This window comes from Accipiter gentilis, chromosome 7 (genome assembly GCF_929443795.1).
Source record: "Accipiter gentilis chromosome 7, bAccGen1.1, whole genome shotgun sequence".
NCBI lineage: Eukaryota > Metazoa > Chordata > Aves > Accipitriformes > Accipitridae > Astur > Astur gentilis.
In genome coordinates, this window is record NC_064886.1 from 3,721,224 (window position 1) to 3,733,684 (window position 12,461).

A 12,461-nucleotide genomic window follows, 5' to 3' on the forward strand; every position below is an offset into this window, starting at 1 on the left:
GAATAACACGAGAAGGAGGAAAGGAAGCCAGCGTCTTTACAAAGCCGAGGATGCTTTTTATTAGTGTGCTTGAAAATATCTAGAGAACATTTTACAGACATGTCCATAAAATCATTTTATAAACAAAACGCCAGCATACAAAATCCTGCAGTGCTTCCTCCCTTGCTCCCTACAAAATGATTGTCTCTGTCGTTAGTCTGTGTGTCAGGTGGGGGGAGAGGAGGATAAATAGAAGGGGATGCCCCGTACTCAAACTTTGTTTCCTTCCAAAGTTGTATGGAAGAAGTAAACTTCTGTGACCCTCCTTCGTTTACAAAAATAATTAATACAGCGTGTACATGGGGGCCGATCAACACCTCAGCACGAAACCACGGAAGCAGCACCTAAGCCCTGAACCCCAGCCCAAGGATTCCCATCTCTGTGACGCGAGAGCCCCGTTATTGCATGTTAAGCGGGCGAGTGCCCCCCTCAATACAGCTTAAAGCTGCAGCTCCTTTTGCACCCAGAAAACACCCCCAAAAAAAGTCACTGACGGCCCTACAAGGAGAAATAGGCCGTAGGGGAAGGCGGAGTTTAAACACAGCCACTTCTTTTTTTCCCCCCTAACCTTCACAACGCTCATTCATCCTGCCCACAACTTAAAACAGAATAAACAACATCTCCTCCAGCCCCAGGACTAATCTGGATAAATCTCCCAGGCTGCGACTCCATGCAGAGCAACTGCAAGAGCAACAACTGCACTGCTCATTAATTTGTGGTCAAATTTATGGTTTGGAAAACAGCCCTTTAAGGTCCTTCACGGTTCAGCTCAGAAGTAGTTTCATACCTGCAGTACCCAGAAAGGAAACAAAGAGTTGCCCTGAGGCACCCAGGGAATTTGGCAAGGGTTGAGAGCAGACGCTGGTGTGCACGCTGCCCGGAAAGCTGCTCACCCACTCTTTCCATCCCATAGCCCAAATGCTCCCAGCATGCTATGCAGGGAGGGATTTTCAGAAGCAGCTCCGTCTTGCCTACTTTTGAAAGTCCCATCCACCCAGGAAATGCTCCTGAACTGCCCAGGCAGGATCAGTCCTCTCCCGCCGTCCTTGTGCCATGCGGTGAGGCCACCAAGGAAAAAACAGGTCTGTGGGACAAAAGGAACGGGCACACAGATCTCCCACTGCCTGATCGATCTGGAGGAAGGAGAAAGCCTCCCCAGCAAGCTCTACTCTTAATCTGAACCTGAGAAAAGATCAAACAGCAAGAGGTGAGGGGAGCCTCCCAGCTGACAGATACTTCTAGCCCTCAGCACTTTCTTTGCTGACAGGGAGAAAAAAGGGACTTCACAGAGACAGGTTCTCATCGCACTGCAGGCAATGAAACACGAGCGATGTCGCAACCTGCCACCATCACAGAACAAACGTGGCAGAACTGGGAAGGGATCCCTTCTCCCCCTTCCTTCCCCATCCCTCAGCTACCGGGTCTGGCAGCCTCCTTGCCAGCTGCAGAAAAGCAAACGGGTGAGAAGAATCATCGTCTTCCACGTTCCTCCTGCATACAGAATTCAGGGGAACCGTAAAGCTCTTCGGTGGATCTTCCTAAGATCTGACTCGGTCAGCATTTGCCAGCCTGAGGAACATTTCTGCAAGGGTGAGAGCAAGGGAGGAGCAACACCGCTGCGCTGGGACTCGCTCACCTGTCTAAACAGTGACCTGGGTGAGGACTAACCGGCAGTACTGTTTGATGCCCATAAGTTCTCCTTAACCCAGAGCCAGCCAGAAAGAAGGCAGACTTGGAGATGCAAAACCTTCCATTTCTTCCTCCTAGTCATCTGTTTGAGCTAAGCACCGGCCAGAGATTTGCCATTTACAGAGCAGGTGGGCAAGTGGCAGAGGTCAACAGCCACTTTCACTCTGCAGAATTCCCCCTCTCACTGAACAGACAGGAGCTTTGGGGTTTACAGAGGTGATCCCAATCCCAGGCAGTGCTGCAGGCAGAACCGACCAGTGATACAGATATTGGATAGCTACAGCAGAGACAGAGTTTGTCTCCCCAAACTCCTGTCCCGCCTATGGTCATAATACGAGGAGATGCTGGCCCTCAGTTCTGTCTCCAGCTGCCACAGAACTGCTTGGGGACAGTTAAATTCAATAATCAGAGCTGGATCTACTACAGGGAGTGCATCTAGGTGTGCCAAAAAGGAGGGGAAAGGCAGACTGCTCTTCCAAAAGTGCTGAAATTTCACACCACCTCCCCCTTTCTTTGCATAAGGAAGGTGGAGAAGAAACAAAAACTCACTCCCTGATCTTTTATTCCTAGGTTAATGGTACCCTTTAAGCAAAAGAGATCTTCAAAAAGGGCTAAAGTTTTAATATTAAGCAGGTGGCTTCAGCACATTTCCTGCTGTTAATGGATTACACGTCCCCTTCCCCAAAGTCTGTTAGTGGTAAGAAAAAACAGTAGGCTCGAGCCTGGGAAGTGGCTCAGAGGGAGAAGGTCTCTGTTCTGTCCGAGATGTTCACTCTGTGCTGAGCACGGGCATCGTGCTCAATCTGTGTGTAGCAGCCTTACACAGAGTCCCCTGGGCCTCTGGTTTTTCAGCAATTCACTGCCTAGGGGAAGAGATTTAAACCCTAAAGCCAAACAGTACACTGAACAGATCTATATACATCATCCCAATATATACGTTGTGAAGTAATACTCTAGGTTATTGCATAGAAGGCGGCTTGCGTTAGCTAGGCCTAAATGACAGTCTGGGAGCGTTGTCGGAGGCTCAGGGGCTTCAGAGAGCTGTTGGAAGCAGATGCAGGCTCTTGCAACGGTGTCTGAGAGTCCTCTTTTCTGGAATGCTCCTCATACCATTCCTGCAAGAGGAGATCAAACACACCGAGATCAGGCTCTGCCCCATACTGGCCTCGCGGCCCCCCAGCAGGACCCCGAAGGGCAGAGCCTTCGGCCGCTCTGCCGTGTGAGGGCACATTTGCTCAGGCACAGAGGGCCTCTTTCCAAAGCCCTGGATATAGCCTAACCTCCTGGAACAACCTGGTTGACTGCAGCATGGCTGTGCTGGACGCACCCAGACCTTGCCACCCACACTCCAGGCAAGAAGTACCAGCTATGGCTCAGCTACAGTTGGCTGAACTGACCAACCTGGGCAAGGAAACATCCCTCTCTCAGGATGTCCCTCCTGAACCTCTAGGACTCTAGCATCGACGTCTCCGTGATGTTTGGGATTTGAAGAGTTGCTCCCAATCCTGGGCAGCGCCCAGGGTGTTACAGCATGTTACATCCCTGAATCAGAGACCAAGCAGGACAGGCAGGAAGCTTCTCTGCAGAGTTCCACCCAGCTCCATGGTAAATAACATGTTTATTTTTGTTAGGGGGACTGAAGACTCATCCCCGAGCTAGCTGCCCAAGGGACAAAGGACAGATTCAGATAGTTGCGAGATTAATTCTTTCAGTACTAATCATTACATTAGCCCATGACCTTCAACCTGGAGGTTAGTGTCTGGCAGGCACTACAGTGACCAAATCCATGGCATAAAGCTCCTGACCACAAAGGGCACTAGCAGGAATGCCCTAAACAATCCAGAGAATCAGTTGATGTAAGTGTATCCTATCTTTGTTAGCCTGCTATTCTGATGGAAAGCCGGCACCAAGCAGCTCTCTGCCTGGGAGAGCGCTGGGTTTCTGTGTCAGACAGGCACGCCCAAGCTCAAACACAAATCGCATTCCAGTGGCTTAACAAATTCGCGTTCAGCAGCCAAGCCCCAGGAACGCACTACGCATGTCCTCATAACCCGAGCAAACACGTCCACCTCGGTGAGTCCAGGTAAGCTCAGCCGAGCTGGAGTGCCTACGCACACACTGAGCGTGCGGTCGCTGTGACTCGGCCGACACGCGCCTGCGCAGCCGGGCACCTGGACCCGCTGAAGAGGCTCTGATGTGCTCTGTGGTTTAAGAAAGTCCCTGAATGCCAGAATGGAGGAATCTGAAGTACACTTCATCTACCGCCCACCCTTCTCACAGAGCACATGGCTGCCTGGGTCTTGGAGGAAGGCGGCTTCCAGTGTTTAAAAGGATGGTTTGTTATTCTAGGCAATGTTCTGCTCACCACAGAGACTTGCTGATATTTCCAACTCAGGCCCACGTACCTGTATCTCCTCCTCATACATCTTCATGCTCAAATCGCTCTTGGTCCTTGATCTGCGTCCCAGAAACAGCGTTGACATTTGCTAAAGAGTTGGTGGAAGGAGGAGGCAAAAACAAAAAAGACATTCATCAGTCACCGAGCAGCTCACAGGATCAGTCCCTGGAACTTCAGGCATCCTTCACAAGGACACCCATCATCCACTGATGACCTCGGGCTATCCTGGGCTCCTTCTGCTGTCACGGGAAAAAGGCATTTTAGGGTGCACATTGCCTAAAGAAATGCAGGCATCTACTGCAGGCTGAGATGAGTCACACTGAGCAGATCCCCAAAGGCTACAGAGGAAGCTGTAGCTCGGATAGATGCATCTGTCAGTGGTGCTTAATTTAGTCAGATGAACATAACATCAGCGTCTGGAACAAGGCTCAAACCCAAGCCTCCAAATAAGATCTCGTCTGAGAACAATTTCAGGTCCCGCTTGTCTAAACCACACCATTTACTCCACGGGCCTGGACTTCTTAAATCACGTAAGCAGAGAGCCGAAATCTGAATTACTCTCTGACCACATGAGTTATATGAACAGAATTGAGAAGCAAAAGAAACCTCAGGTCTGGCATCATCCTTCTGTACTCCATTGCAAGGTTGAGGACAGCATCTCCTCTGGTTTATTGTCTTGAAAACCGCTTCTGATCAGTATCATCATCGCTATTCTGAATTTTGCCTGCGTGAACAAGACTCAGCCTTTAACTACCAAGCCAACCAAAGCAAATAAAGGTTGCCTAAGAGACTGTAGCACCTGCACTTTGTAGTGGCGATACAAGAACATAATGGCTATTATTAAAACAACCATTTAAGCTCTTCCCAGATGCATGAGACAACAGTTCTGAGACAAGAGCAGTTACCTGGGTCAGCTCATTTTCCCAATTGCCCATCCTATTTTAGAATGAAAATGTAAGCAGTGCCATGGAGAAAGGTGTTTGGAATCGATACCATCATACTGCTGCATAATGTTTCAGGACTGTCCAAGCCTAACTGTACGATGGCACAGAGAGAGATGCAGGAGAATCACAAGACAGTGGCTTCCTTAGAGAAAAACAACTAGACTTTTTTCCAGTCAGTACTGGGCCAGGACAGCTCTAAGCAAAGTTTGCAGGCAATAGCAACGAGCCTTTGTCAAGGCTATTCAGAGTGCAGGGGAAATTCAGCTGCTACTTTTCTAGAGCAGCAAAACTTTGTGACCATGCTGCAGAGTCCCTCCTCCAGTAGCTCAGCTCAAGACTACAGAAACACATGTAGCTTCTCTCTTAAGACAGCCAAAAGGCATCCGTGGGCCTGGCATGCCTCCCTCCCCTGAAGCCGAGAACTTGCAGTAAGTGTCTCCTCTTACCCCGTATTTGTCCATCTGCAAAACAATTTTCTGCAGCTGTGCAGTTTCAGTGGCAGCTGAGCTCCGCTTGTACAGCTCGATTATGCCAACCACTTCCTCCTTGGAGATCTCCTTCTCCAGCACAATGCCATTGTCTTCTGGAGAGGCAAGAAAAAGAAAGAGAAAAAAAAAAAAGTCTCCAAGATGAACATTGCTTCATCAGCCACTACGATAATCCTGGAAGGCAAAGCTTTACAGCACAGAGGACCAAGCCAGATGTCAGGCACAGTCTGTACCTATTTTTGTGACTAGAATGTGTATGTCCTCATCCCTCAACAAGGCAGGGAAGAAGTTAACTAGTGTGTAGGGCCAGCAAGCATCTCAGCTTTTTAAAACATCAGGCTCCTCAGTATCTTAAAAACAACTCTGGTAGCTTTTTCTTGCCTGTAAATTAACTAGCAAAGCAAATAGTCACACAGGAATTGCTGCCTTTTGACCTTCAGCTGCCTAACACGGCTTGGGAATTCAGTGTTAACAAATGTCTTTCACTGCACCCTTCAAACTGGGTGCAGGAGGGATCACAATGAAAAGTGTTTCTGTAACTAACACCACCTGGCTCCTATGGGCCTAAGCCACGCAAATGTGATCTTCTGGCACCTAAGAAAGAGGAGGGGCTGATCAAAGCTACTCCTGTGGCTGGGGCCTTCATCACATTTCTGAGGGGAAGACTGTCTGCTATTAAATATATGAATGCAGCAGCTATGTCCCCTTCCTGCAGAAAAGTGTAAAGAATTATTAAGATTAGTCTGCATGGAGAATGAATAGAGAAGTCTGGGTGTAGCTCACCTGAAGGAATAACAGGGGAGGGGCTCTAAGAGATTAATGTGTTTATGGCACCTAAATTAGCAGGTCATGAGGCAACTAAATTAGCAGGTCATGAAGTTACATGCAGTTTCAGACACCCAGCTCAGGGGACAAAGGACAGTGAGTAAAACTGAGACTCACAGGGGTGAGGGGATGGAGACAAGTCACTGTCAGTTCCTAAAGGGTACAGGAAGGCATGCCCAAAACCAGCACATAGTCACCAGTCTAAGTACAACTGGGAGATGTGGTAAGAACTGGATAGGTGGTCCTCCATGTCATGGCAAAGAGTGCTGGCAAACCACTTGGGTCCAGAGTTTTGGTGCCCAAAAGCCGGACAAGCCACTTGGAGACACGTTCTGGTGCCAGTGAGTGTATTAGTGAGGAAGGGAAATCGGTTTTTTAAAAAAATAATCACCTTCCCCTCCTGTAAGGTCTCTTGTTGAGCTTTGCTACATCATTGCTGTAATATTTCCTAGATTTCCTTCATGAAATGCATGCAGACTTCCTATCTTCAAATAATTTTGTTGAAATGGCTCAAGTAGTTGAAGTTTATATGCACACGCACACACACACACATATAAAAAACCACATACATACACACACACACACTTTTTTGGGGAGTGCTGTCGGAGGGATGAGGGGCAGAGCAGAAAGACCAGATAGAATATCACATAAAAGCATAAGAATGAGCTTAGCAAGACAGGCAAAAAAAAAAAAAAAAAAAAAAAAAAAAAAGAAAAATCTGGTCTTTGCTGGCCAATCTCATTTTCTCCTACAGACATAAGACACCAGGGAGAGAAGACACAACGTTGTACGTCAACCAGTCCTCAGTTCTGACCTTCTGAATCTTGGTTCTTCCGAGTGTAGTTCATGCGGAAGACAAAAGCATCCAGAATAAAAGCCACGATGATTGTCATCACCACCTGGGAGAGGATATGAACAGAAGAGATCAGGAGGCTGCTGCTGGGGGATTCTTCCAGCCCAATTCAGGGCTGGATTCAGCCCTGATTCAGCCAGGATTCAGCCAATTCAGGGCTGGGGGATTCTTCCAGCCCAATTCAATGCTCAGGAAGCTGAGCATTTGGTCTATGCTTCAACTCTATGCTCCCCAGCTCCTCCAAGGCTGAGGGGATGCACGTCACACATCTACCTGTGAGTAAACTGCTAACAGTCAACCACAACGGGGACAGAACAAGACTCTTGTGCTGCCCTAGTCCTCACTCCAGGCCCAGATTTGTGCAGCATCAGCTTTGTCAATGCCCATAAATTCAACCTGCTGTAAGCGATGTAGACTCACACCTGTTTCTGGAAAACGTTTATGTAGAATAGCAAAGTTGTCCTCATTTAGGGATGGAAGGTCCCTCTGGAACAGAGTAAAAGCTGTCTCCCCTCCTCATCCCCACTATTTGATGCACGAAGCATGTCCAGAAACCTACCATGGTCACAATATAGAAGATCATGAAGTAAAGACGGCTCCAGTGAGTGGTTTGGGATGTCACCCCTTCCTAAAGAGGAGAGGGAAGAAGTCAGTAGTGCACAAAAGAAGGGAGAGTCTGCTCTTAACTGCTTGCCAACAGACATAAAGCAGCATAAACACGATCTGTCGCTCATTCATGGCTCCGCAGGTAGCCCCAGGGACTGCCTGCGCAATGCTCAATGCCCCAACTGGTCCTTGCAGCTAATCTGCCTCTCAAACTATAAAGAGAGGTTCCTATACGCAAACACACAGAACGTTTAAAGCTTGTGGCTGTAAGAGCCGTTGCTGCTATGAGAACACAGCTTGGACAGCAAGGTGACAAGCTGGAAAACAGAATGACTTCATTTGTCCAGACCGTGAAACCTGGCCTGAAGGCTGGTCAAGATTCACGAGAAAACATGCCCAGCAGCATGCCAGAGGTCAAATGCCACCGTCAACAATCAGGACCAAAAGATGTCTGACAACAACAAGTGACAATGTTGGGCCCATCTCCAATCACCAAGGGAAGAAAGCAGCGGTGGCATGGAAGATCTAGTGCAACTGCCAAAGGGTCTGTGCTGTCTATACACACAAGGTAGCTGAGGTTTACTTACCATGATGATGTACCAGTCATTGACGACTGTCAGCTCAAACAGCGTGACTGTATACAAGTGGGAGAAAAAATAGACACAATTGCTTTATCCATCCTGACCTACTTTACAGTGATTCTTAGACAAAGCATTTGACAGGGAAGACTGACGCAAGACACCAAAGTTTCAATACAGCCAGCAAATCCAGAGACAGGATGCAGACCCTCATCACTGCAATTACTTCAGACAAAGGGGGCTAGATCCACAGAGCCAGCAGCATGGTTTAATCTACATTTCTTAAAAGAATCAGAAACAGACGTGACTCTTTCCACTAGAGAGCATGGGGACCTCTGAAATCTCCAGGAGATAAGCATCTCTGCTCACATGTTAAGAAAAATCAATTGGAAAGTAATCAACACATTCAAATTAATTCTTCATCAGTGGGTTTAAAGAAATGTATTAGCATCACTATTGGTTCTTTAGAAGGGCAGTGACTTGAAGCCCTCCATAAACATCTCTGGAAGGCTGGTCTGATCACCAGTCAGAACAGACCTGCTGGCTTCACACTGGCTTTTAAGAGACATCTGCTTACTTTGCAAAACAGTCATGGCACAATTAGTCAGCTGGAGTTCTCCAGACAGAAAGAGCAGGATGCTGAGCATTTGAGGTGCATTAGTAGGACTCTTTGGGAGAGCCCCAGGCTTACCTGAGCACCACAGTCCTGCCATCTAGCTCTGCAGGAACACAGATGGAGTAAGAAATAGTCTTTGCTATGGACAAAACTGCCCTTACCAAAGCTGTTCAAAATGTTGTCGAAGTTGTTGAGATAGTAATAACCTTCTTCCACAACCGTCTTGTTGCCAACTGTATGATTCACCCAGCGATAGGAATCTGCGACTGTGCTTGTGCTGGTTGGAGAAACCAGGACAAAGAGTGAGAAGAGAACTGGAAAAGCAAGGAAAATCTCAAGGGTTATAAATACCAGAACACTTAGAAGGTGGTGAGCAGGGTGGCAGTTCCTACCTCTTGGCCAACACTTGCCTTTTTCTCTGAAAGAAAGCCTCTCTCCTTCACAGGTCAGCACAAGCCCAGGGAGCACATGGAGTCTTTCTAATCATTCAGCAAATATTATACCAGAGAAACTGAGTGTCTGAGTTAGACTCCTTGGCTCACACCCTTAAAGCCTGGCATTTCCAAGTGGTCTGCCATCATTTACTATGAGAAAGACACAGGGGAGCTTAGCTTCCAAGACCAGCTGAATTTATCTTGGTACAAAGTGAGGCCTAAATATGTAACACGTCTGGCCAAGCAACTCTGGCATCACCAAGACAAAAATCCCAAGTTCACTCTAGAGCAGATGTTACAAGAGTTTCCAGCCACAGTACCATGAAGAAGTCCTCCCAGTGCAGCTAGCTGAGGCAAGTTACAGAGCTCATTAAAACCAGCCAGCCCTACCACATCCCTTTCCAAATGCAATGCAAAACCCATTTCACCCAATCGTACCTAGAGAAGCGAAGTGTCTCCTAGATTTTCACAGCACGTTGCCTTAGCTGCAAAACCCCTTTCAGACCCATCCTCTGGCCCCTTCTCCACAGGGAGACAGAGCTGCCAGAGCTTGCTGCTACTGGCTGTGCACCAAAGCCACTGCAGAGGGGGGTGGATTTGCGGTACTCACTTGCAGCAGTTCGGGTAGACCACGCCAGCAAAGAACTCCATGCCAACAATGGCAAAGCAATAGTAGAAGATCAGCAGGGTTAAACCCAGGCTGGAGGCAAAAACAGAAAGAGTACTGTGCTACTGAAGAGTTGCTAAGGCAGGGAAACACAAAGTCACAGGCTGGTTGCTCTGGAAGGAATTTCCAACGGATGGGAAGCAGCACAGAAAACCCCAGACCACCTTCCCTGCCACTGTGGCTCTGCTGTTCTTTGCCTGCTCTCATTCAAGAAGTCCTTGGACAAGGAGCTTGCCACTCGCTGAAGAGAGAAACTAAAGAGCAGCCTGGATTCCCTCCCAGTCTGCCTTTTTCTGGTAAACAAACGTCTCTCTGCGGTTTCTTTATTAAAGAACAACGCACACTGTTTCTGCCCTCTCTACGTCCTTGGATGCAGGGACTGTGCCAAGAGCAGGGTTCTCTAGCTAACATGCTCTGCTCAGACATACTTCAAGGGAATAAGGTCTGAGGACGCCCCACTCAAACACCAAGCTCCTTCCGCCCCACCATTTCACCATAATGCTCTCAAGTGGCTGTACTAAGGACAGGGCAACATCTGGTACTGAGTATATTCGTGCCAGTGTTTCTCCCACGTGGGCCTCCCCTCTCACCAAAAGCTGGGATGGGGGAGAAAAATTAAACAAGCGTTGACTCTTAGTTATCCTCCCAACACAAAAGCAGGAGGCCCAGGGTGCTGGAGTGTTGCTTATCGTATACTGCTCCAAGAAACTGGAAGATTAACACCCCACTGCAGCACATTGAAGAATCAGCAACAATCTATTGACAGATCAGAGCATAAACACCTTCAGCAGGTTTGACAGGTCCCTATCCTGATCCCAGCCCTAGACACTAAACCTTCACTCCCTTCTCCCCACCATCACCCAAAGAGAAGAAGTTAGTACCTGGCCATCCGGGGGAACAACTCAAACATAGTGTCCAGGACGTTTCTGTAGCGTTTCTTCAATTTAAATAGCCTGAAAGGAGAAGCCAGTAGTTACCTAAGCACTGCAAGTTTCCTGGTGTTGTTGGAAATAGTTAAGAGTATCACAGGTCTCTGTACTTCCCAGGTCAACGAACAGTAAGCTTTCCTGACACCAAACTCACAGGATCTGCTCTTGCTTAAATGGTTTCTGCTCACCTAACAATGTCCCGCTGTCCCATCTGAATGTTTATGACATGTTCAACTAGGTGTTTACAGAATTGAGGAATCTCAAGAAAAAGTCTACATCTTTTTACACAGCATGATGCATAAATAGCTATTTTTAAAAAAATAAAAATCATAAGAACTTAAACTAGTCCTGTGTACAGGGTCAGGATTCATTACTCCTTTCCTCAGACACAAGCTTTTCTGTGTTTCCCCCATGACCCAATAAAAATTGATGAAAGAAAACTACATTGTGCCTGCTAATTTAAGATTTGGCAACTCCATCAGCCTTTACAGAGAAACACAGCTGCCAAACACAGGCTTTGGCAGGGGAGCAACAGAGAAAACATTATTTTTTTTCCCCCCTTGAGTGTCATAAAGTGTTCTTTAAATCCTCGCTGAAGAGCTAAATTACATTAGCTTGTTTTTAACAAAACAACATTTTGCCTCAAATGCCTTCCCTCTATGGCTCTCAAAGTATTCTGTGAAGGTGAATATACCTCCATAACAGCCTCGAGATGAGAGGGTTAATCAGACCCATCTTACTGAGCTGCAGAGAGGTTACAGGCCCCAGTCTTGCTTAAAGTGTGAGATGCAGTTAGAGCAGGGTTGTACTTCACCCTAGAAAGCAGCATCCTTTGAAAACTGTAATTTCTGGTAATTCAATGGAAATTATTAAACTGGCTCAGACTGTCTCACCCTGACAGAAGAGCTTTTCTCTGAACAGCATCAGACAATTTAGAGGAGGTGTAAGAACCCCACGAAGGCAGACACAGGATAATCTGCCCCCGGTAAATCCCTTGATCTCTATTAGAGATCAGCTTAAGCTCCAAAGCACGGGGTTTCATATCCCATCCCAAGTTTTTGTTATCGTTCATTTTGATAACTCTGGCTAATCTCATTACCCCAAGCAATTCCCGTTTGCCATGGTCACATACCCACAGCGCAATCCTTGCCCTCTCCTGGTAAGGAGCTCGGTCCCCAACTGGATTGATGGAAAACAAGCCTGGCTGTTTTCTTCCCCACCTGCTCTCTGGACCTGCCCCTCCCAGCCCTCCTGTCTCACCTCAGCAGCTGAAGGGGTCGCAAGACCACAATGAAGTAGAATGGCTCCATGTTAAATGCCAGTGCCATGAGCCCCAAAAATGCAAACAGGGTGACTGAGAAGTCAAAGCTGGAAAGAAAAAAAAGAAAAGAAAAT

General features: G+C 47.5%; 2 protein-coding genes across 7 annotated transcripts in view; one reads left to right on the forward strand and one right to left on the reverse strand.

Annotated features, from left to right (window-relative positions):
- The window catches only part of SUDS3 (SDS3 homolog, SIN3A corepressor complex component), a 253,181-nt gene that overhangs the window by 42,967 nt on the left and 197,753 nt on the right, over positions 1–12,461 (forward strand). The window lies entirely within an intron of this gene.
- The window catches only part of TPCN1 (two pore segment channel 1), a 49,534-nt gene continuing 37,108 nt past the window's right edge, over positions 36–12,461 (reverse strand). For all 6 annotated transcript variants that reach the window (XM_049805530.1, XM_049805531.1, XM_049805534.1 and 3 more), the window contains 10 exons: positions 12,327–12,434; positions 11,019–11,090; positions 10,081–10,170; positions 9,198–9,313; positions 8,430–8,476; positions 7,796–7,864; positions 7,198–7,282; positions 5,517–5,653; positions 4,134–4,214; positions 36–2,843 (listed from right to left, as the gene is read on the reverse strand). In XM_049805530.1, coding sequence (XP_049661487.1) covers positions 2,721–2,843; positions 4,134–4,214; positions 5,517–5,653; positions 7,198–7,282; positions 7,796–7,864; positions 8,430–8,476; positions 9,198–9,313; positions 10,081–10,170; positions 11,019–11,090; positions 12,327–12,434 — 928 coding nt within the window. In that variant the 3' untranslated portion in view covers positions 36–2,720. The remainder of the gene's footprint in view (positions 2,844–4,133; positions 4,215–5,516; positions 5,654–7,197; positions 7,283–7,795; positions 7,865–8,429; positions 8,477–9,197; positions 9,314–10,080; positions 10,171–11,018; positions 11,091–12,326; positions 12,435–12,461) is intronic.